The 24,736-nt window shown below is 47.1% G+C and overlaps 1 protein-coding gene across 10 annotated transcripts in view; it reads right to left on the bottom strand.

The window, feature by feature from the left end:
* BCORL1 (BCL6 corepressor like 1) overlaps positions 1 to 24,736 on the bottom strand; it is a 59,960-nt gene that overhangs the window by 17,898 nt on the left and 17,326 nt on the right. For all 10 annotated transcript variants that reach the window (XM_025047230.1, XM_025047229.1, XM_015589864.2 and 7 more), the window contains 7 exons: positions 23,155 to 23,284; positions 18,436 to 18,526; positions 14,880 to 18,152; positions 10,314 to 10,479; positions 9,158 to 9,238; positions 6,818 to 7,210; positions 2,901 to 3,124 (listed from right to left, as the gene is read on the bottom strand). In XM_025047230.1, coding sequence (XP_024902998.1) covers positions 2,901 to 3,124; positions 6,818 to 7,210; positions 9,158 to 9,238; positions 10,314 to 10,479; positions 14,880 to 18,152; positions 18,436 to 18,526; positions 23,155 to 23,240 — 4,314 coding nt within the window. In that variant the 5' untranslated portion in view covers positions 23,241 to 23,284. The remainder of the gene's footprint in view (positions 1 to 2,900; positions 3,125 to 6,817; positions 7,211 to 9,157; positions 9,239 to 10,313; positions 10,480 to 14,879; positions 18,153 to 18,435; positions 18,527 to 23,154; positions 23,285 to 24,736) is intronic.

Raw genomic sequence — 24,736 nt, 5'->3', positions numbered from 1 at the left:
ACTTGCCATCCATGTGAGGGAGCCAACGTGGAAGCCCCAGACCCAGTTAAGCCTTCAGATGAATCTAGGCCTGGCTGACATTCTGACTGCAACCTCATGGGAGACCTCAAGCCAGACCTAGTTAAGCTGCTCCCAAATTCATGATCCCCAGAAACTGTGTGTTAATATATGTTTATCATTGTTTGAAGCTGCTATATTTTAGGGTCATCTGTTACACCACAATAGATGCATTCCTCAGTTTATCCAAACCCATCAGGGCATCAAAGTTTCACTTAAATCATAGGTCTTCTACAACACTCCAGTCCCCAATGCCATCTTTCTCTGCATATCCAGAACACCTAGTCCAAATCACATAATCTGGTACCTGGTGCCTGTCTTAATTTCCTTCCATTGTTTCATGGGCAAGTCTGGCCTCCCCTGCTAGGTTTTAAGTTCCTTGGGAGCAGGGTTCATATTGTTATCTTCTCTTCTGTTCTTTACAGCACTTAACTCACAGCTGGGCACATCATCACAACAAATATTTGTTGAGTTGATTCAAGCCAGCTATATACAGAGCCCTAGACAGCCAGAAAAGACACCTAGAAAGACAGGAAAAAAGGGCCCCAGGCATTTGTTTCCTCTGGTAAATCCCAAGACAAACAGCAGCTGCTTTCTGTCCCCATCCCGAAAGGGCATAGAGGAACAATCATTAGGAGAAAAGCATGGGCTCTGAGCATAGAATGCTGCTCTACTGCCAGGAGGACAGAGGTGTATAATGGAAGTACAAGAGGATGCTGGGTAAAGTGCCCAGGTTTTTGCAAAGCCAAGCCAGGAGCCAAAAAATGACTCTTCTTCCAGTGGCCAAAGTTGCCAGAGACAAGGAAGGCTTCCTGGGAGGGGGAGACACAAGAGCAAATGGGGGCTACCTCCCTCTCCCCACTTTCCTCCTGGCTTGGAACCCCTGTAGGAAGAAGCCTTTGGCCAATGCCTCAGCTTCAGTATTGCAGGCACATCCGCTGCCCCTGCCCCGTCCCCTTACTTCGCACTATTAAGCACCATGCTATGTGGGCAACTGGAGCAGGTGGTGGTGACTGGGAGAGAAAGAAAAGCAGGAAGGAGAAAAGGAGGTCCTGTGAAGGGACAAAAACCTCTCTGGGAAGAACATTTCATTGGACACACTGCCAGCAGAATAACCAGACAGAAGTATTAGCATGTGCTCCTAAATGTCAGGTGGCTGGGGATGGGCCATCTGACTGTTGGGAGGAACATGGGGAATGGAAGTAGGACGTCCACCTTTTGCCAGAAGTGCTCAGGATTTCAGTGTTTCCCTGCCTAGCTGCGCCCCCCCCCCCCCCCCCCCCCCCCCCCCCCCCCCCCCCCCCCCCCCCCCCCCCCCCCCCCCCCCCCCCCCCCCCCCCCCCCCCCCCCCCCCCCCCACCCCAGTGTCCCTGGAACACAGACAAAAGCCACCTATTTACAGGGTGGAGGCATATGGAATGAACTGTGAGGGAGGTTGGGCTCCAGAGGGCAGCCAGGCAAGCTTTATAACCCAGCTGTCACTCATGACCACTGAGTAACCTTGAACAAGTCCCTTAACCTCCCTGAGCCTCAGTTTCCTCACCATAAAAAGAGGGCAACCGTACCTACCTCCAAGAGCTGCTGTGGGAATTAGGAACACTCAGTACAGACCAGACTTCGCTGCTCCTCCCTGTCCCCTCTGGAGGTCCAAGGGAATTGTCACTGCTACTTTGCCACTCCATGCTTGTACCTCTGTCCTCTCATTCTTTCCTCAGCTGAAGCTCAAGCTCAAGGATGTACACCAACCTTGGTGAGCACTTTATGATTATCAAAGCCTTTAATATTGCCTTCTTTGTTTCCCTAAGCACCCTTGTGAGATGGAAAGGACACAGAATATCATTTCCATTTTAAAGATAAGGAAATAGGCTTGAATACTTCTTCTGAGCCGGAACCAAATTCCAGAATGGGGGAGGGAGAGAGAAGCAGGAAAGGAGGAGGGAAATAAGCACCTGGGTCTCCCGCCTTTTGCCAGTGCCATTCGGTGATCCCTGCTCTGGAGCTAGAAAGAGCTGGAAGAAGCACAACCACCAGAACAAGCCCAATTTGACCTTTTTTTGGTTGTCAATGACAAACACATATTACAGGTATACATTTGAACCCAAACCTTCATTTTTCTCAAACATACAACTTAGAATTAAATGAGGTAGCATATGCAGGATTAGGACTGCATAATTTTTCCAAACTGTACAATGTGGAACCCAACACCAATGCCATAAACATCAGACCCAAAAGACATGTCAATTTTGAACATGGTTTCTAGACCGCTCACCTGCCTACAGATTAGTGAGTGCCCACTTACCTACTCCTTTGCTTCCATGAGAAGGGCAGCACTATAATGGGGCCCAAGTGGAATTTCTTTAGCCCCATCCTCTGGCAACCTTATCTGGACATTAATATCCTTGCTCCTACAAGTTGTTTTCTACCTTGATTGACTCAGAAAGCTCCTTGATTGGTTTCCAGTGAGTTAAACCCAGACAAAAGCTTCTTGATTGAATATTAACAAGCTAGTCAGGCTAGTATCCTGCCATATTCTTTAACTGTTCCTTAATTCAAAGGAGATCCAAGGACTGTTGAGGAAAAGCCATCATGGGCCAAACCATAGTTTGCAAATGTTTATTGTTAGCTTTAACTTTAGTTCCCATTCTTCAAATCTGACCCTGAATCCTCCTAGATCTAGTTTAAAATACTTTAATAAATATGGGTTAATTTGATCCTCCCCAGCTACTCACTTATTCTCACTCACTCACTCATTCACTCAGAGACCTACTGACAGAGGAGCCTGCTGAAAGCCTACAGCCCTAGCCCACTCCCCTCCCCAGCAAGTTCCCTCACTAGCAACACACCTTTGTCTCTTCTGAGACGTTCACCATGTGCTTGGTCTTGCACTTTCGTTTTCCTGATGGCTTTTCTGAAATTTCAAGGCAGGCTGGTTCCTCCAGGTTATTTGGGAGGAAACCATTTGGTGAATCCGAGATCCCCTGGGCTTTGTTGGGCAAGAGAAGGTTCCTGTTCCTGAGGTGGTGCTCTGAACTTTGGGAGGAAGTCTTCTGCTTACGGGCCTTTAAATCTGAAGGCAAGAGACAAGAAAGAATAGATGTCAGCGAAATGGAACACAGAAAAGCAACGCCTTCCTCTAAAATAAATCAGAGGAATTTGGGGATTAGAATCTCAGTACAAAGTTGTGTAACTATCAGCTACCTGTATCACTTCTCAAATGGACACTGTATTTCAACATCAACATCCCTCCTCTACAAACAGGAGACAACTCCCAGCCCTGCCAGGAGGGGCCAGCCCATCTGGGTGTCCACAAATGAGGGTAATTTTTAAGAGTTCCCCATAGGCCAGAGCAAATCAGAACTTTCTTCTCAGCTTTTCCCCCACCCGCTTTGTCTCTTTCTCCATTCCAACATGAAATCAAATTTAGAAGCCCTGCTGAAGCAAAGTATGAGGTATACTGGGTGGGGAGTAAATGGTAGGTGGCTTCCTTCATAGCCTCAGCTCTATCTACCTGACTGCCCTGGTGGTCACTCTCTGAGGACACAAAGATCAAAGCCACAGAAACTCCCTGAAACTAGAAGGTGCTATGGGGACTTAGCAGACGGGCAGTTGCAGAAACCTGGGGTCTTCCCTGGTTGGAAATCAAGTCACTGGAAAACACTGGGCAACATCTCTAATTCTAGCCACAGTTCAGTGAACAAAGTACTTTCTAATTTGTAAAAGTGTGGTTGTGATTCTCATGGCTCTTTCCAGTTCCAGAGCAGGGATCCCTGAATGACACTAGGAACTCATTACCAAGAGCCTCATCCCCCAGGTCAGTCCTAACCCCCATTTGTACAGAGAATAGACTAGGTTTACCCTTATGTCTTAGCTAATATTAGTGTTACCTGGCTTGACCATTGGCTGTGTGACTGGCTAGAGACAAGTCATAATCTCCCCAAGCCTCAGTTGCTATGCATGTAAAATGAGAATATAATCCATATCCAGGACTAGTATGAGAATTAAATGAGGTAGCATATGCAAAACCTCTTTAAAAAGTGTTAGAAAGAATAAGGCATCATAATTGCATTATTTAAGTATAAGCTCTTTATGTAGGGCCATGCTCATGTGTTCTTTATCTCCTCCACAGGACTGACCACCATGCCTAGCACATGACAAAAGATCTCTATGACTGTGAAATGAGTAACTGTGGCCTTGGTTTCTCCAATTTGTAAAATGAGGGGATTGAACAAGATCCAAAAGTTCTCAACTCGCCTCCCCGGACCTTGGTACTTGCTCTCACGTGTGACATCTCCAAGGGCAGATCCAGATGTGGGAGCCATTATTACAGTATGAGGAATTGGCTGTAGGTTATGCAAAGTTCTTAGAAGCTGTCATACCATCATACTACCCCTTCCTCCCAACTAGCTCCAACCCACGAGTGGGTCCTCATACCTGTCCAAGATCTGGTGTGCTAGATCAGCAGTCCCCAACCTTTTTGGCACTGGGGACCGGTGCTCCTATGAGAATCTAATGCCTGATGATCTGAGGTGGAGTTGAGCCTGTGATGCTAGTGCTGGGGAGCAGCTGCAAATACAGATGAAGCTTCACTTGCTCACCCACCACTCACCTTCTGCTGTGCAGCCTGGTTCCTAACAGGCCACAGACTAGTACCAGTCTGCAGCCCAGGGCTTAGGGACCCCTGTGCTAGATGGCTTGTAATGCCACTTTCAACCAAAACATTCTAAACCAAGGCTTTTGATGCAACAGGTTCGGACTGAGGCAAAAGAGGGAAAGGGACAGAACTGTGCCTTGTGAGTACCTCAGAAAATATGGGGAAGTCATATTATAGCTTTCGGTACCACAGGAAAAGCAGCAGCCCCTACCCTGTTACCCAGGGCATGACAGGCTCTGGAGTTTAATCAACTGTGGTGAAGCAAAGGCTTCCTAGTAGCACAGAAAAGAACAGAGAGTGGGATGTAGTAGGTGTGTGAGTGACCTTTTTCTTCCTTCCACAGGTCAAGAAGGGAGAGATACAAGCCCAGGACCAAAGGAAAGGTCATGAGGCTCAGATAGGAGTAAAGTGATCTGTCTAATTTAGGCTCTGCCTGACTCCCTGATGTCCACCTGAATGATAGGCAGTAATTAGAGGGATTGAGCTTTTTCGGAAGAGAGATGTTTGCCAAGCAATTTCTCCATGTAGATGTCACTATCAGATTTAGAGGAAGGTGACCAGACCATATGCCAAAGCCAACAGCCACATAGAGGGAGAACGACCCACTTTCCAACGACTAGAGCTGCCCCCCAAGTCAAATAAGAGGCCTTGCTAAGTGGTGTTCTCCATGCTCCTTTGACAGGTGTAGAGAAGGCAAAGGTGGGAACACGCAAGATGCCCAAGGGTGCCCTGGAGGTGTTTAAGTAAAGGCTGCCTGCCAAGAGTGGAGATCTCTGTATTGGGTGGAAAACTGGACCAGGCAACCTCGAAGGTTCTTCTGCTTCTGAAAGCCCACAAGTTCAATAAGAAGCTTCCAAGCTTCTAGGAAACTATCCCTATTACAGAAGATTGGTGATACAAAAGGTTCTCTTCGTCTTAACACAAATGGCTGAAGCCAATGGCTTGACAATGCATTCCTGACCAATCTATTATGGCTCTGGCAGAAAAAAAAGGTAAAATTATCCCTGCTCTCTCATATAGTTGATGAAAATTAGCTCAATTTCTCTCTTAAGTATAGGGATCGGTATCATATATGTCTCTGTTTAAACAGAGCCAGAAATGAGGTTTAGCCTTCTTTGCATTATAGCAAGCCTAGATTCTACCATCCACTCAGAATGTAGTTATTCAATTTTTGCTAATCAGGAGACTGAAGATATTTACCAGCAGCTCAGAATGAATACATTACAGGAGACAATCAATTGTTGCTTTAAGGACAGAGGTCAAAGAAAGAGAATGAGAAACAGAGGTGCTCTTACGGAACCCAGAGATGTGCTTTTTGTTCATCTACAAATCCATTATAGGAATGCTCTTGAACAGTACTTAGTGGAACATACTGTTATTAGCTCGGTGACAGGTTGTGCCTCCATGATTACATATTATAGCATCTGACATGGTCAAAGAAAGCCTGGTTTTCTCCTCGGGCTACCTGCTTTTCCGACTCAGGTCCGACAAGAATAATGCCATCTCGGATCACCTCAAAGCTTCCCCCTGCCTCTTAATAACCTTTGTGGCTTTAACTGAGAAAGCAAAGTTGTGCCCACTTCTACTTGAAGTTCTTCGTTGGGTTGAGAAAACCACTGTACTTCCTTTCAGTTTAGGGGCTGGAGGCAACCCAGAAAGGCCAGTCAATGCTCTTTCTTCTTGAACCCAGGATTCTAGGAGAGAGTGCACGACCTCCCAAAAGATCCGACTTCCTCAAGCCAACCAGAGAACTCCCTGGTATCGAGTTGTCTCATGCCAAGGGTGTCACTCTGGCCTTGCCCACGGGTTCAGATTTTATAAGAAACTAGAGGGCTTGGGCCCCACGTGTCCTCAGCTCACCTGTAGGTCAGTTGAATTTATTCAATCTCAGCCCTAAGCCAAAACCTCAGACTGGTGTTGAGTGACCCCCTCTGGCAGCTGGAGCTCATAGCACCAGGTTTTTGTGGGTGCAGAGGCCTCTGAACAGGCGTAGAGAAGGCAGAGTTAGGAACACCCAAGATGCCTGAGGGTGCCCAGAAGCCAAAGCCACTGTGGTTTGGGGACGGGTGACAGCAGCTCACTGGGGAAGCACCCCCTGCCTGGTCTTACCTGCTCTCCCTTTCCGCCGCTGCTCTTCTTCTTGCTCAGTCAGGTACTCCCCAGTCTGATATTTTCGGCTCTTCTGCCGTCTCCGCTTCTTCCTCTTCACAAGGCCCTCCTCCTCATCTTCCTCCTCCTCCTCATTCGTGTCCCACATTTGCCGGGCAGCCTCTGTCCTCCAGGGCATTTCTCGGGCTCGCCACAGGTGCCTGCGGCCCTGGCTCAGCAGAGTCTTGTCCTGGGCATGGTGGCTGCGATACTGAGTGTCCCGTTGGGTCTTTCTTACCTTCCGACGCTTAGCTGGGATGGGGGTTACCTCCTCCTCCTCCTCCTCTGTGGGGAAGACTTCCTGGCTTCCCATGTCACTGTCTGCCATTCCAGCAAAGGAGCTACAGATGCTTCCTGTGGACAGGATGTACAGAAGACGGTCAGGTACCTCTTCAAAGGACAAAGAGTATGGTGTTGAAGCAAAGGCCCTGGAATAGGAGTTTGAAGGTCTGGGTTCAAGTTCAGGCTCTGCCACTTATTAGCTATATGCTCTGAGAAAGTTCCTTCACTCTGTTTCTTCATCTATAAAATGGGAATACTATTTTCTACCTTACTGACCTAGCAGGACTGTTTTGAGGTTCAAATAAGATAATCTGCCTATAAGTGCTTTACAGAGTCCAATATATCATATAGCTATAGAGTATCCAAACCACACACCCTTCCTCATCCGCGCTGCCACTCTAATCCATTCCACAAACTCTTACTTAGTGCTTACAAGGCACCAAGCATTTTGTGAGAGGCAGGAGAGAGCCACAAGTCCCTGCCCTTTGGGAAATCAGAGTTTAGTAGAGAGCAAATGAGAACAGACTAGCATGGCGCTCCCACCCCTGCTCACTATGTAACCACCAATCTCACTGATATAGCCACTGTCACAAAAGAAGAGTCTCAAGAAAAGAAAAGCAAGAAGGAGTTCTCTTCCTTTGACATGGTATGGGTTAGTTTTGCCCAATCGCTCCTCAACCAGGCCCTCTTCCCTTACACTGAGCGGCCAAGAGTCCAGGGGTGAAGCTTTCTCCCTGGCATCTTCCCATGCCCACTGCAGCTGTTCCTCACCACTGGCAAAGTGTTTCCCCCTCCTCTCACCACCACCCCAGGATGATGGTACCTTTCCTGCCCTCCTCTGCCACCTTGCCAAGAGGTCATTTTTCTCCTCACCTCTTCCTTCAACTCTACTAACAACAAAAGTACAAATCCTAAATTGGCCCAATTTAGCACTACAGGAGAACTGACATCTTCCTCAGAAGCAGCTCTAAAACACCACCCTTTTTCTCCCAAGGCCTAGCTACTAACTCAATGATCTCCAAAGCCAAGTAAGGTCAGCAGAAGAAAGAAATGGTTTGAGGCAAACAGAGCAGCCCTTGACCAAAGCTTCAAGTCAGTCAGACCACTTAAAGACAGCAAATATCCAGCAAACTTTCCATTATACAGACCAGACAGGGAACAAAGTGTTCTGATTAATCTAATATTCTAGTTAATACAGAATCACCATAGAGATCACACAAGAATCTCCAGTGTCCAAAGAATCAAATGCAATACAATGTGTTTAACACTAAAATGGAATTCCCTCTTCAATGATTCAGAAGACACTTGAGGATTTTGTGAGGCCTTCGGGCTGTCATTATGAGCCCCAATTACCACTGAGCTCTCTATGTGCTGAGGTGATAGTGAACAGAATGTCAGATAACTGAGTTTACATTGTGCCTTGCTTCCCCATTCTATCCACCCTGCATGAAAATCTGGGTGACTCAGGGCAACCATTTCCAGCACTATGGACCAACATGGCAGCTAGCAGACAATAGAGGTGGCTGGAAAGGGCTATCTTTTTTAAATGCTGGGGGTTGACCAATACAAAATCAGAAGACCAAATGTGACTCTACTGGCCCTGACTACTCAATGACAATTTCCAATTTTCATAACACCTATCACATAGGGCAATAAGACAGAGGCTCAAAAGTTCAATGTCTGTGCCTGAGATTGGCCCCAATAATCATTAGATGCCAAAGCTTAGAGTAGAACTAGTTTTCCCCAGTGGCGCAGGCCTTTCTTCTTTCCACCATCGACTGCCAACAAGAGATGCTAAATCCTTGCTCTGAAAAGCTAAGCAAATAGTCCTAAAATTGTGGGCAATGTCCCCCAGACCCCACCCCAGGCTCTCGTGTCACCACCAGCAGCTGGGCATCTTGACACAGTGAATCAAATTCCCAACTCTCCACCTGAGCCAACAGCAAAATCATTCAGCCAGATTGCTACCTCTCTTGGCAGAGAAGTGCCAAGATGGGACACAGCCTCAGACTCACTCACCAGACTGACTGCGCGTCCGGGTGCTCAGAACCACGGGGATGAAGTCGCGGAAACTGCTCTTTGCTTTCTTCTCCAAGGAACCTGAAGTGATGTGTGATTTGGGGGCAAAAGGCAGAAATGTCATAATCACAGTCTAAGAACTGGAAAGCCCCGCTAAGAGGCTCGAATGAAAAAAAATTCAAGGGAAGGTTTGCGTTTTCCCTGGGTTTCATTTATTGGCTCCCCTTATGCTATCACCTACGTATCTCTTTTAGAGAAGGAACATTTCCCGATGGTTTTTGAAAATTAGGAGTTGGGTCATTTTTGCTGATACCAAAAAAAGGCAGTGCACTGAATCGATTAGCCAACATGCCACAAGACTAGGCTGCCTGTGCGACTGTGCGGCTGCTGCACATCCACAAAGTTCTAACAGAACTGGAGCCGGTCCCAAAAAAATGCAACCTCAATGAAGCTTAGAAGATTGGGTGAGACAGGAAGAGGAGAGCAGGAAGTGGTGGAAAGAGGGAAACTGCTATATAAGAACAAACTAGAAAGAGGCAGGTTATGTCAGATGGGCAAGGCCCTGAACACAGGCTACTGTGGGCAGAAATAGTTGGGCTTCCTCTTCTGATGAGGGTGCCAGGGAACTATTAGTGGCAGAGTATACAGGCTAAGTACAAACCTCCCCATCCCAAATATCCTGTGTGTCCCTAAACAATAAGGGTTTAAGATTTCTCTAAACCCTTCTAACTAGTTAGCTAGCAAGCTATTAACTTTTAGCTTTTTATAATGGGAATTTTCAAATACACCAAAGGTAGAGAAAACAGTGTAATGGACCTCATTCTGCTGTTTTAGTCTCGATCCTCATTAAACCCATTTCTTCTCTGAGCCTAGACCCACTGCAGGGTAATGGGTTGGCTACTCTGTTGTGGGACTGACTTTTTGTCCGAAAAACATCTCTTTCAGCCTTCAGGGTGTGCCTTATTCTAGTGACTTGGGCAAACCCAATAAGCCACTTTTCCCTTCTCCCTTGCCTTTGATTTCAGAGGTGTCAATTACATCTTCCTTCCAGAGTGAGGAAGTCTCACTTTTTGGTCAGTATCAGAGCCCCTCCCCTGAGCCTACCATAGGGATCCCTCTGCAGCCCATCCCAGAGGGCCAGGACCTGGGGGCCTACCTTCCTCATGGCCATCAGCTCGTTTTCCTGGAGACTGGGATTCCGGCTTGGTTGGCTTCCGGTGCTTGTGCTTTACCCTGACTCCATTGTGCTCTTTTACTGAATCTGAAGCCCCCCTGGGGCTTTTCTTGGTGGGTTCCTGGGGGTCACTAGGTGGCTTCCGGCACTGTAGAGAGGTATAGAGGGTCAAGTCTGGGATCAGTTTCATTTCCTAAGAAAGTTCTCCTAATGCTGAGCCCTGTGCCCTTATTCTGACATGGACACGAGCTGCCCAGGTGGAAGCCAGGGGAAAGGGCTACATGCTACCTTCTACAGTGGGCTAGAGAGGATTTTCTGGACTAAATCCTGTGCCCTAGCTAATCCCCAGAGACATCCATACCCCATCATTTTAAAAAGGTTTACAGAGTTTACGTTTATAAGCCAAAGAAACACCAAAAATCATTTTAAAAGGTGCAAAATCTGGCCCCATACTCTCTATACCCAAACAGCAATAGAGAGATGGGCAGAAAACAAAAATGCCTCTTATGCAAGCTGGGTGACTACATTGTTCAAATAACTTCACTGTGAATGGTATTGACAGCAACAACTGAAAATAATGTGCAACATTAGCCAACCCAAGATAAATTGTCTATGTTCACATGTAAATGAATACCAGAAAATAGATTCAACTAAGGCAAGAAGAAAGGCACAACACAGGAGCAGTTAAAATCTCCCCACACTTTCCATAAAAGACATGGAAAAGCCCAGGCATTATTAATAATGCTATTTTGTACTCTGTACTACTTTCAACTTTTCATAATACTCTATTATTTGATTTGATATTCTCCAAAACTCTGAGAGGAGAAGCTAAAATCATCCCCATTGAACAAATGAGGAAACTTAGGCTCCAAGACAATAAGTTAAATGATTTGTCCTGGGCAACACACAACCCACGGTATCTGCTCACCCAGGGGCTGCCACTTACTAGGCCAATCTGCAAGTTGGCTCATTTACACTTGCACTGGCAAATTGGCAGACCTTGGACTAAGACCCAGGGCTTCTGGTTCCTAGCCTGGTCCTCTTTACATCAGGCCTCACGTCTCAATTTCCCTACCCGTGTCCTGGACTGTTTTGCTCAGCACCACTCACACCTACTGACTGGTGTGTCAAATAAGCACAATGGTTGTACTTATACATTGCAAGGACACTCTCAGCCTAACAGTCATATATGCTCATAAACTCTGAGGTCTCTCCATGCCACCAAACAAGAAATAGGGCAAGGCAGGGATTTCCAGGGAGTACACAATAAATAAAAAGTCTCAACAATGAAAGTAGGCCCTAGGAAAAGTTGTACCCTATCCCCAAGGAGACCCACATGCCACCTTCTAGAAGGTTATCACTATCTAACTCCAACTAAGGGAATGGCAGATACCTTATTGATGGAACATTTTCTGGGGGTGGGGGGAAAGTGTCTCAATGCTCCAGAGTCAGGGAAGTCACCATTCCCCATCAAATTCCAGGGATTCCTACTATCCCATGAATTCCTCCTGCTTCTTATTTAGCTGAGAGCTGAGCTCAAAATTCAAGTTCTGTTCCCCTCTTTGCTTGCTGCCAGTTCCTACAAACCAAAGTGTTAAGAGAAAAAAAAGTATTGGAGAGGAAAGAGGAAGATGGGGAACTGCTTCTTAAAATGTGACCTTCAGGTATGGCCAGAGAAAAACTATTTTAAGCCAGGGAGAATAAAGTTCCATGTACATAAATTTGAACATGTCCTATTTATTTCTAAATATCATTTTAGCTGGCTCTTTCAAGTACAGATCATTAATTTTTACTTCCTAAGACAGACAAAAACAAGTACAACATCTAGATTTTTGTCTGTATCTTTTGCAAGGGCAGCACTGAGAGTAAAAATATATTGTGTACTCCAACCTAGGCAAAAAGTTGAAAGGATGGGGAGACTGTGTAAAATGAATATTCCAGTGAGCAGAGTTTTAAAAAGGTTTTCCAAAGGATGAGAAGACAATAAAAAACACCCAGTGCCAGATGAAGCAGAACTCTTTCTTTTCTGATGATTCGGTAGGCCCAAGGATTCTGTGAAGCCTTGGGGTAGGTGAGGTCGGAGATAGGCGACTCTTCTGATATTGGGGCATGCCCTGAAAGGGGCTGTTTTGAATTAACCCCTGATCATAGTTTGCTTATCAACAGTTTCTTTCTCAGGAAAATGGAACATAAGTAAATAAAGATCTAAGTTACTTGTTCTCATCAAAAATGGACATTTATTAAATCATTATAAGGTTGTTGCTAAGGGCCACTTCAAGGCCCCTGATCCTGTAACTTTATTCTCTGCCCTCTGCATCTGTCAGTGGGCCCAGTGAACTGTTCATCCAGTATAGGAAGAGGCTGTGCCTGCCTGTCACTGGATCATCTACAAGACATAAGCTCTGTGAGAGCAGGGACCACATCTATTTTGTTGGCAATACTAACAATAACAGCGGCTGCTAGCACTTACTGAGAACCTACTAAGTGACAGGCATCGTTCTCAGCATTTATATATATCAGCTCATTAAATCTTTTTTTAAAAAAAAAAAAACAACTTTGTTGGCATATAATTTATTGAGATACACCATACAATTCATTTATTTAAGTTTACAATTCAATTGTTTTTAATACAGTCACAGAGTTGTGTAACCATCATCACTATCTAGTTCCAGAACTTTTTCAATCACCTCTAATGTAAACCCATACCCATGAAGCCATCACTCCCCAATTCCCCATCCCCACCAGTCTTAGGCAATCACTGACCTACTTTCTACCTCTTTTGATTTGTCTATTCTGGACATTTAACATCATCATCTCATTTAATCTTTACACTGCCTTATGAGTAGGTAGTATTGTCTCTGTACAGATGAGAAAACTGAGGGCCAGAGAAATTAAATAACTTGACTGATGTCACTCAGCTAAGAAGTAGGGCCAAGATTCAAACTCAGGTACTGTGCCTGGCTCCAGAGAGCACACTCCTCACAAAAAAAAAACATTGTACTGCCCTCCCGATGATGTATTTCCACTGCCTAGGAGGGACTGGCAAGTAGGAGCTGCTCAATAAACACTTGCTAAGTGGTCAGTGAAACAGCTATACATAAGGAGAGTGGAAGATGGTATAGCTGAAGATGAACATGAACTTTGGAGCCAATGAGATCTGAGTCTGAGTTCCAGCCCTGCCATTTAGTAGCTGTGTAACTTTGGGTAACTTACCCATTCAGTCTGTTTCCTTTATTTTCTTATCTGTAAGTTGGATGCAGTGTTTACCTCATAGGATTATTGTAAGGATTAAGTTAGATGACATATGCAGAAAGCACTTGGTATACAGTGGGAGTTCAACAAATAGCAACATCTATAATGACATGAATTATTATTATTTTTATTACCACCATGAGCAGATCCCAGTTTCCTGAGCAAATGCTCTACTATATATACTCTACTATGTCATGATCTATATTTCTCCTTCGCACATCTCTGCTATACAGAGGTAGTTGTGAGGTCATTGAGTAAAACCCATCCGAACTCTATCCCAGGGGTTCTTAACCTCAAGTCCATGGGTGAGCTTTGGGGAAGGGGTAGATCCATGAATTCCTTGAAATTATTGGCAAGATTCTGAGCTTATGTTTCTGGGGAGAGGGTCTATAGCTCTCGTTACTTCTCAAAGCGCTCTATAGTCCAAAAAAGACTACAAACTACTGCCACAAACAAATTCACGGTGCTCTGGCTAGAAATTTTTTCATCAATGTATATCAACATCTAATTTAAAGGCTTGATGACAGAACTTCAACTTGCTCCATATTTTGAATAAGCTCTATCATCAACTGCTTCGATAATCTCCTTGGATCACCAATGGCCTTCAGATCCTCTCTGGAGGACCACTGGATTCAAGTTGAGTCCTTGTGGCCCATCTTTTTGTCTAGAACCCTTCCACCATCCTCAGCCTTTTAAGAATCCAGACCCAGATACCCACCAGCCTTTCACATCAAATTCCCAATGGGCAGAATCCCAAAGCTGCTACCCCAAGCATTTGTGGGGTAGGAAACTGGCACATAAGCCCAGATGCCAAACTAGCTCTAGCCCCACTAAACTATAAGCAAATCCTGAGCGGACTCCCCCAGTGGTGCAGAGAACGACCCTGTCAAAGGCCCCTTCCCTCCCTGGGCCCCAAGTTGTGAAGGCCAACAGTCATCTCAGAAAAGTCAAAAGAATGGTTATGCAGGAAAAGGACTGTTACTGATTTCCCTTGCCAATTCCTTCTGATTTCCAACTTCATCTAGGACAATGGCTTCCCTTGCTTTAGGGGCCAAATCACTTCCCACATCCTACAAAATACAAGCCAGCCCTTCCCCATGCTAAAACACCATATATGGAGAATGTGACTTACAAAGGGAACAGGAGGTCATTATTCACTTTACACAAGCCCTCCCAGTCAGTTCAGTTCACAGAGCTACTCAAGAACACTACCACAGTTAAAAAAGGTTGACATCTGCAGGACAAAGCAGACCCCCTGTGTCTTGGCCCTGCCCTCAACCTCAGCCCAGTACTCACCTTGAGTCCATGGGAACTCCGAGCCATGGCCTTGGCTTGTTGCTGCTGTTCCTCACCATCCTTCTCTTTGCCACACTTCATTTTCTTGGGTGGCAGAGGTTCGGTCACCCCATCAGTCACTACTGAGTCTGGCTGCCACTTGTTCTTGCAAGCAAAGACCCCTACACTTTCCTGTTTCACTCGAGCCTGCCCAGCCTTACTCCGAACTTCAGGTTGGCCCCTCTGAGGAGCTGCTGGGAGGCCATCAGCCCGAAAGCAGGAAGCTAAATTGAAGACCACATCACCATCTACCTTCTCCATTTTCACCCGCCCCAAGTCCACCTGGCTTCCAAGCTGCGAAAGCTCTGTGCTGGAGCCCCTCTTGCCGCTTGGGGCCATCTCCAAGATGAGTTCCTTGGGGCAGCTGTCATGAGGTAGCGAAGGCAGCTCGGGCATCTTGCGTAGGTTCTGGGAGGTGGCCAGGACCAGCTCGTGGGACATATAGGTGGCCAGCACTTGGTTCTTAGGCTTCGTATCTCCTACCAGCTTCAGACCACAAGTCCCCTGGGGGCCTTCTGTCTTAGGAGTGCTGTCAGGGCAGAGATGGCTCTCTGATTTCTCAGGTCCCTGACTCACTCTTATGTCCCCACTGCTAGGCTGAACAGACAGCGCTAGGGTCCCTGTCTGAGGGCTGAGTGTCAGGAGGACAGGGCTGACTTGTTCTTCATAAGGCTTGGCAGCAATCCTGCAGGTTTTGTTCTTTGTGCCAGTGTCCTGATCTGGAGCAAATGGACCCCCAGGCCGTGGCTGCCCCTCAGGAAGGCCATGCACAGCTTCACTGGGGCCAAAAGATGGCACACCAGAAAACTCAGAAACAATGCTGGTAGGCCTAATGGGCACCCCCTGACTGGGGGTCAATTGCCCGGCACTGGAAATGCCAATAGAAAGCAGAGATGCTTGGTGATATGGTGACCAGCCAACAGGCAAGACCTGGGTGCTGGTGGGTTTTCCATTGACTGAACACCGTGGGTAAATATTTGTTGACCCTGTGGGCTTCCACAGAGAGAGCTCCTTGGTTTGGCAGCCTGGCAGCCCTGGGGCAATGCGGGCTGGGGTATAACGTTTGACGGTGCTAGGCTGTCCTTCAGTCCCAGCCTGGCTACCCTTCTTGCCACAAGTGGCACCAGTGCTCTTAGGCTCTCCTTGATCGATGATGGAGATGGGCTCCTGCTTGGGGAGATGGCAGGGGTCTCGGTTGAGGCCCAGATTGGGCTCTTTGTTCAGCAGCAGGGAGGCAGGCACTGGGTTGGCCACACCTACGTAGGTGCCAGGAATAGTACTGATCAGCGCAGTTGAGTTCTTCACCCAAGTGCTTGGGTCTCCATTCCTCACGATCTCAGGAAAGATGACGAAAGGTGAGGCAGTGGAGCCCAAGCATGAGGTGACATTGCTGCCAGCAGCCTGCGTTGTGCGCTGAGACCTAGACAGGACTGTGGAGAGGAGGGCCTTGCTGCTGGTGTGCACTGGGGTCAACACAGGCATGGGGGGTGTCTTGCGTTGGTTCGGCAATGGAAGCTTCTGGCGATTGGACTTGGAGGAAAGGTCTAGGGGCATCTCGCTGCACTCAGGTGGAGAGGCCATCTCTCGCTCCAGCTGTGGAGGTGACTTCAGGGGAGAGAAGGTGACGGAAGTCCCTTCTGTCTGCTGCTCGGTGCCACCCGGCATCTTGGTGGGGTGCGGTGGGGCTGAGCTCATGCTGCGGGCTGGCAGCAAAGGCTGTGGCGCTGGAAGCACCTTGGTAGAAGCAGTAGAGAGGGAAGTATCTGCCAAAGGCCCAGGGACCCCATCGGGCACAGGCTGGGTACTGGTGCTGCCGGATGAGGAAGCACATGGAAGCCTGTTCACCTCCAGAGAGACCAGCTTGGAATCTGAAGTCAGAGGCCGGGCCACAGAAAATGCATAGGGGTAAGACCGTAACTCTGGGGAGGCCAGCACGCCCGGGAGACACCTGTCCTGCAGATAGGATGGCAGGACAGGGAGTGTAAGAGTAGAGGAGACCCCTAGGGTGGTTGGCAGTGTGGCCACACTGAGCGGCTGCCCACAGCTTGGAGGTGGGATATACACCAGTGGCTGGCTTGGGGTCAGTACTGTCCCTGGCTGAAAGGAAAGAGGGACTTTTTGCATAGCTGGTGCCTGAGCTGTAGGAAAACACACTCGACTCAAACTAAAGGTGGCAGGGATGGGTGCAGATGTGGGAATCGCAGTTGGCGTGGCAGCTGGCATGGGTGTGGGGGCTGGAGTAAAGATTGGGGCTGGAGTGGGTGCAGGCACCGGTGTAGGAGCAAAAGCAGGGATGAGGGTTGGGGTAGAAGGTGGGCCAGAGGATGGGGTTGGAGTTGCCATCGGCACTGATGGAGGGCCTGGAGCTGCTGGAGGTGTGGATGCCGGCAGTGGAGCCAGAACTGGAGTGGGGACAGGCGCGAGGACGAGGGTCGGAGCGGAAGGGGGCACAGGAGCCTGAATCAAGGCCAAGGAAGGAGCTGAAACTGGGACTGAGATAGGGGTAGGGGCTGGAGCTGACAGGGGAACCGGGCCTGAGGGCGGAGCAGAAGCTGGCACAGGCACCAAGACCGAGGCCGAAACCGAGAGGGGGTTCGAATCAGAGATGAGAGTGGGCACTGATGGTGGTGCAGGAGCCAGAGCTGGAACTGGTGCTAAGGGAGGGGAAGGAGCCGGAACCGAAGTGGCAACCTGGACAGGAACCAGCCCAGAATGGGGCACTGGAGCAGGGACAGAGAGGGGAACCTGGAATGGATCCGGAACAGACGGCGGGACAGAGGCTGAACTGGGAGCAGGGGGGCAGATGGGGGCTGGCAGAGGACTAAAGTTAGTGGTAACCAGAGGCAGGGCTCCCTCTACAGGAACTCCAGTTCCCAGAGTTGCCAAAATGAAAGTATTCTTCTCTCCAACACCATGCCGAGAATCCAAAGCCTTTAACCCGGCAGGTGAGCAGTCCACCTGTTTGCTCATTTGAGTGCTGAGGGAAGTCCAGGAGCAGTCGGCCCTGCTGTTGCTTGCCTCAGCACCGTCAGGAGGGGGAAGCTTTAGCCCATCTCCAGGGTTGCTCAGGGGCACCAAGAGGCCCTCAGCCTCTGCCACATTCCCAGCATAGTCCATTTTCGACTGGGAGTTGTCAGGCTTGTCTTCTGACTTGTGCCCAAGTTTTTCTGTTGCACTGCCATCTGGGTCTGCCCCCCGGGCATTGCTGCCACTTCCAACTGCTGTGAGCTCCACCTGCAACGACAGAGCAGCGTGCCCGTCTTAGTAGCTCTCTGTGGATGGTGCAAGTGTCCCAAGGCCCGGGAGAGGTGACTGCTGCTCTTCTTTGCAACTCGACCAACCAGGTCTCGGCAGAAACAAAGAGCAGCTGGCCAAGTTCTGTCTCACAAACAGCAATTCCTGGGAAATACCCTGTCCCTTCCTGTCCCCCTTCTGAGGATGGCAGACTGCGCACATAGCCCGGGCAGTTCAGCTCCACCCTTTGGAGGGTGGCATTTGACACCACACAGCCACTTACCTTGGAAAAACTGCTGCTGACACAAAACTCCTGAGATCCAAAGTGCTGGCAGTCACCTGTCGTAGACTCCTCATCAGAAAGAGGTGCTCTTCTAGCATGAAAGACACAACCAGAGAAGGGACATGAGGCCTAGTCTTTGGGCCACCACCACCTTTCTCGGAATGCCCTCTGTCTGCCTGAGGCCTCATAACCTTCCTATCTTGCTTCCCTTGGTGGCTTAGGGGAAATAACAAGGAACTGGAGGATCCAGGTTGCAAACTGGAGTCTCTACATCCATAGTTTTGCGAGTTCCTGCAAAGGAGCCTGGTCTGACTAGACTCCCCTCTTTGGGCCATGTATCCTGTTCTCAAGGGTTCTTGCCAGGAGTGTAGAAAATATCTCAGCACCTTGGCCTTGTCCCCAGAGCTTCCCCATCAAAATGACCATCTACAAGGTACCAGGCATTGCCAGAAGGGGAGAGGTGAATCACAGAAGATCTAAAACTGCAAGCAGACTGCTTTTCTCTTAAATGTGATCTTGTTTTAAGCCTATAAGGGAAGCAGGCTGCAGGTACCATAAGGGTAATCCTTTCCTAAAACAAATAGCCACCTCTGCTGTGTTTCATGTTCTAAATTTCTAAATCTGAATCATCACCTACTCAACCAATGGGCTTACCTAGAACAGATACACATTTATTAGCGTACATAATGATACTGATCAGAGGCTACCAGGTTGCTGGGCGTGGAGGGGCATTCCAAGGGCACAACTTCATTCCCTCCAAGGTACCTCCTCCCTCTTTCTAGACTACCCAATACAAGCCAGTGCCTTCCCTCCTACCTTTCTACCCTGCCTGTGTCCCACCCCTGCCAGCTCTCGATTCTCTCCTTGGCCTCCCAGCACCACTGCGTTCTCTCCCATCCCAAAGGGAGGCCTTTAAGGCCACAGACCCAAAATTTAGATTGGTTTATCACTGAAGAAGGGCTCAAGACCAGAGAATTGAGTCTTAAAACTTAACTGTATCCTGACCTGCTCAAAAAGTCTTCTCTAAATTTCAGATAAGAATCTTAGAAAATGGTACATCCTGACCTCCCCCCTCGGAAAGAAAAAAAAAGTCAGACTGGACTGGGAGAGTGAAGATGAAGAGAGGAAAACACCCACTAGAAGTTTGATAGTTTGAGTAAAGGACAAACATACCACTGTCCGTCCTAGGGAAGACACAGGGGGGCAGCAGCCAAGGTGTGAGTGGCCCAGTGGGAGGTTTGGGTGCAAGAGTAAAGCTCCCACAGGAGTGCTTCACTGCAGTCCCTAGGGGTCAAAGCCCAGGAATGCTCTGTGCACCTCTGGGGAGGTGGACTGACTTGGGTTTTTCCTCCGTCATTCAGAACCTCGCCCCAAGCCCCTGAAGGAGCCAGTACCCACCTCACCAGTCATCTTAGCCAGAAGGCAGTGTGGGTGCCCACAGCCAAGCCCCACAAGAATGGTGAAGGCCCTGTTAACTCCTTCCCTCCCACTGGAACAGGGCACTATTTATGGACTCTAAAACTGTACATGGGGCAAGAGAAGCAAAAAAGGCAAAGGGAATCACCGTGGGCCTCTTGCCATCTTTTCAGGGCTCCAGAGGGGGCTAATAGGCCGTGGGGGTGAGAGGCTTCTTCCCTTTAAAAGGCAGCTAAGCTGCCAGAATTAGGAGAGTTCCATTGCTGGCAACAATTGTTGGTGACAAACAGAAATGATGGTAAAGAGAGGCAAGAGCTGGAAATGCAGTAAGGAAGTTCAAGGATGGGGAAGAAGGGAGGCCTGAGAGAAAGGAAAAACATACTTTGACAACAACTCCTGAGAGACCAGAAAAGCAAGAACTATCGCCAGCTTTGGGCTGAGAGAAAAGTGTGTTCCAACTAGACTTGCCAGGGATGGTTTTGGGGGGGGTTGGTGGTGAGGGGAAAAAAGCAGCAGTACCCCCATCTCTTCCAATCCCACATTAGTAACTGCAGAGGGAAGATGCTATTTATTTACATGATTTCCCCTCCTGGCCATGCAAAGGGGAGCTACCTCATACTCCTCTTGTTTGGCTCCCATCTGGCCTAAAATCATCTTGAAAGCAGAAACTCTGCCCTCCAAGGCAGCCACCAGAGAACACAGAGCTAGCCACGAGCCCAGAGACTCTGGAGGTGGCAGCAGAGGTGGCAACAGGAGCAGCAGTCCTGCCTACTCCAGCCATCCCACACCTGAGGGCCAGCCCCCAAGGCTCTGGGAAAATGTCAGGAGGACACATTTCAAACCATCTGAGAATAGGGGTGTGCAAAGTTAAGCAAACATTAAATTGTTCCATTGAGAGAATAACCTGGGACAGGAATAGCTTGCCGGGGGTGGGGGTACACTGGGAGAGCTGGGTCAACAAGGCAAGGTGAGGAGGGTTTGGGTGACTGGGAGGAGGGGCAGGGGTCAAAGCAGGCTTCAATTAATACTGAAAATCAATCCCACCACCACCATTTCTTCCCAACAGAGATGACCCTGAGCTGTTACACTCAAGGCTCTGTTGAATTTAAACCAGAACTGGCCATAACCATTCCAGGCTGTTTTCCTAATTATTAAGGGATAGCACTACTGTCAGACCAGGTCTTTTACAATTCCCATTGGGCCCTGACTTCACGGCACACACTAGGCTCCTTATCTCCCAGACCATGGTGCCTTTCTCTGCTTTGAGTCTTACCACACTCCAAGACCACCTTCATTCCAAACAGGGTTTTCCCTAAACATACTGTGTGGGAAATGCCAACCCTCTCCTCAAACTCTTACTCATACCTCAAGCTCTGACTCCAATGTCACTGCCTCAGGGAAGCCTTTCCTTATTCCCCCAGGAAGTTTGTCATTCTTGCATCTAGATTCCCAGAGGACCTGTACATGCCATTATATAGCACTCACCACCAATGTCCCGTGACGACTGGTTTGCTCTCAATGGGTTTAATAAATGTTTGTTGATCAAAAGAATAAATGGGTGCAAGAAAGGAAGCAAGCAAGGAAACAGAAAGATTTAGCTGGAGGTTTGACTAGAGTCAGCCACCTGGAGCCAGCAGAAGCCCCTATTCCCAGTCCCGGCAGTCCTCAACTGCATCTGATGAAGTTGGACATGCTTCCCAAACATATCTTTAGGAGTTAAGCTACAGATGCAGCTTCATACTCAAGATGTTTAAGTTCTACAAGTTGTAAAGGGCTAAGAAAGATGGTTTTTAAATAAGGTGAGATCATATTTTGGAAATCAGCTACATCACGGCCCAGACTGTAGCAGGAAGGCAACGATAAAGGGTAGATGAGATCGGAAGTGACAATACTTAAAAGATCATATTAACTACTAGGCATATCTGGTAATTTAATATCCCAAGAAAGGTCCATAAAGAAGGAAAACCATGTTTTGGACCCACTCCCTGCTCCTTTCTCAGCAGGCATTTAGAATGGACAGTGAACCAAGGTAACTTGTGCATTGATTTTTTTTTGAATGCTCTAGTCCAGATCTCTGCATCAGTCTCAACGACTTATAACTAGTTGCCAATGAATACTTACACAAATCAATACCACTACCCTGCCTTCCCCCAGACCATTCCGTAAATATCTAAGGCCATACCTCACATACAAAGGAGAATACTTTTCTTATGCAGATCTGGGAAGAATTTTGTGTTATTTTCCTTGGTCTTGACTTTTATATTCTAAAATTAAATTCCTTTTAAGTCCACTCTAATTTGTTCCTCAGTATAAAGAAGAAGCAATCAGGTGCTAATGGCTTTTTTAAAAAATGAAAAGATCTATTCTCCTAACCTGAACCTGTAGTTAACAACGGAGAAAGAAAGTAGATACACACAAAGATGTCTATTCCTTTTCCCTTAAAAAGTACCAACACTCCCCCTCGTGCATACATACCCATGCACACACTTCTAAGATTTACCCAAGGAAACACCATATCATTCTGTGTTTTAGGTGATTGATCTGCAACAACTAAACACCAGCAAGCACAGGAGAGCCATGTCTTCTCTAAAAAATGGGAGAGACATTGCAACAATCACACACAGCTCTTTGGCCAAGGGTTATAAAAGTCAAATATAAAATCTGAAGGCCATTTTGAGTGCTCTTCATATGGAGCATGATCAGAAAAATAGTATACCTTAGTCAACCAAATATTTTGGTGAAAAGATAACTGAAAACACACACATATCAAGCAGGCATCACCAACTCTCAATTTCATATGAAAACTACATTAAGCAGTTTGATCTCCCTTTGATACTTCATAAGGCTAACTGTCATTAGCCTCCTGAGGCAGGAAAGCACTGATCAACAGAATACCAACTAACAGTACCCAGTACAAAGCTGAATGATACAACTGCTTTTCTTCCAGGCTTAGATCAAGGGCCAAAAATATCTTATGCGTATCCTTGAGCACCGAACTGCAGCAAATAAAAACTGCGAATGCCTCAGCTTCCCTTTATTCTACCATCTGACAGTTCTTAATGAATAGACAAATATTAGTTGGTGAAAGGTCATCTGTTGGCCTCCTCGCTTTCTTCTGAACAGGGACAGCAAGGCAGAGCAGGTCACTCACACATTCCTAGCCCCGTTCCATTTCAGGAAAATTAGAAATGACCAACAGCCACCTCTCCAGGGTCCCGTCCCAGGCTCTGTTGTGGCTACCCCTCTGGTGAGTAGGTACTGCTTACTAGAAGTTGGCAACAGCCATCTTCCCAGCCTCCTCACCTCTCCTCGTTGATGCCGCACATGCGAATCCGGTCAGAACTGGTCCAGTTGTGCACGCTGCTGTAGAGTGGTGCTGTAGAGATCATGACAGCCGCTCACCATCAGATAGGACCTGCTTTGGCCACTCCCCCTGAGGAAGAACCCCCAAAAATCAAAATTCATAAGAGGAATAGCTGCATTAACCACCTTTAACTATGAAACAAATAAAGGTAATAATAGCACCAAAAATGTTAAAGCGGTCTCTCTCACAAGCCAGCCTGTTATGAGACATTAAGGTCCAAATGGGGATAAGGGAGCACAAGCTTTCCAGGAATCCATAGGTTTCAGGAAGGAGATGAAGACACTATTAATCACCTAGAGTGATTTTTAAACTATCATAAAGAGAGATATACTTGAGTGTTCAAGAAAGTCAATCTATTTTGGACAAATGAGATGACAGTCTATTTTTTTACACACATTTAGTCTAACCAACTACAATTAGAGAGTCATTCCCATATGTGAACAGTACATTGAAAGACTACTGGGGATCTTTTTCTCATCAACTCTAGTCCATGGGTACAGAAGTTTTGAGTGACATAGCCAATTTAAGCTCTCCAGAGGAAGTACACACTTTCTTTATAAGCCTTTCGAAAATACTCTATTCTGATTTCGAGTTGAGAGTTATATAGATACGATGCATATATCTAACCTGCTTTAAAGCTCTCTCCAAATCACATGCAATACGACAAGCAAAAAACAATGTTCCATCAAGAACCACACATTTCTGTCCTTGTCCCTTCCTATCAGTCTGTCATTCCCATGACCTATCACTCCCTTCACCAGCCAATGTCTAGCTTGCACTGTTGACAATCACTGCACAGCCAATTCACCTTCTAGAGAAAATGAGGGCATCAAGAAAAAGAGATTTATCCAATGAGCTCGTCTTGAGATCATTAACCTCTTGAGTTAACTTATTAGCTAAAAGCCTTAATTCATCAAAGGTTCATCTGAACAGAACCCTACAGTGATCAAAATTTTATGCTATTTTCCACTTTCCAACAAAGCAAGTCACAGTAAAATATGCTCACATCAGGGATTTGTTTCACCTATTCTTTAAACAATTTTCAGAGACTGTCCATATTCAACACAATATCATTATTCGCTCAACAAATATTTACTGAGGTCCTACTATGTGCCAGCATTGTCTAGGTACTGGGGATTCAACAATTAAAACAAAACAAAATGAAAAAAACCCTGCCTTCATGAAGCTTACATTCTAGTAGGATGAAATAGACAACAAACACGTTAAATGATTATATGTTTATAGTATGTTGGAAGGTGGTATAACACAGGCTAAGAGGTATGGTGATGGTTGGGGGTACAGAATGGGCTACAATATGAAATGGGTGATTAGGTGAGGTCTTGCTGAGAAGGGGACATTCTGACATCTTGAAAGAAGTAAAGGGTGAGTCATGTGGATATCTGGTGGAAGAGCATTCCAGGTAGAGGGAATGTTCTATGCAAAGATCCTAAGGCAAGAGGTTGCCTGATAAGACCGAGGAGGAGCCAGGAAGCCAGAAGAGGGAGCGAACAAAGGGAAAGA

Source organism: Pteropus alecto, unplaced genomic scaffold, assembly GCF_000325575.1.
Source record: "Pteropus alecto unplaced genomic scaffold, ASM32557v1 scaffold145, whole genome shotgun sequence".
NCBI lineage: Eukaryota > Metazoa > Chordata > Mammalia > Chiroptera > Pteropodidae > Pteropus > Pteropus alecto.
Note: the sequence above shows the minus strand (reverse complement) of the source record. Positions and strands in the feature narration are given on the sequence as shown.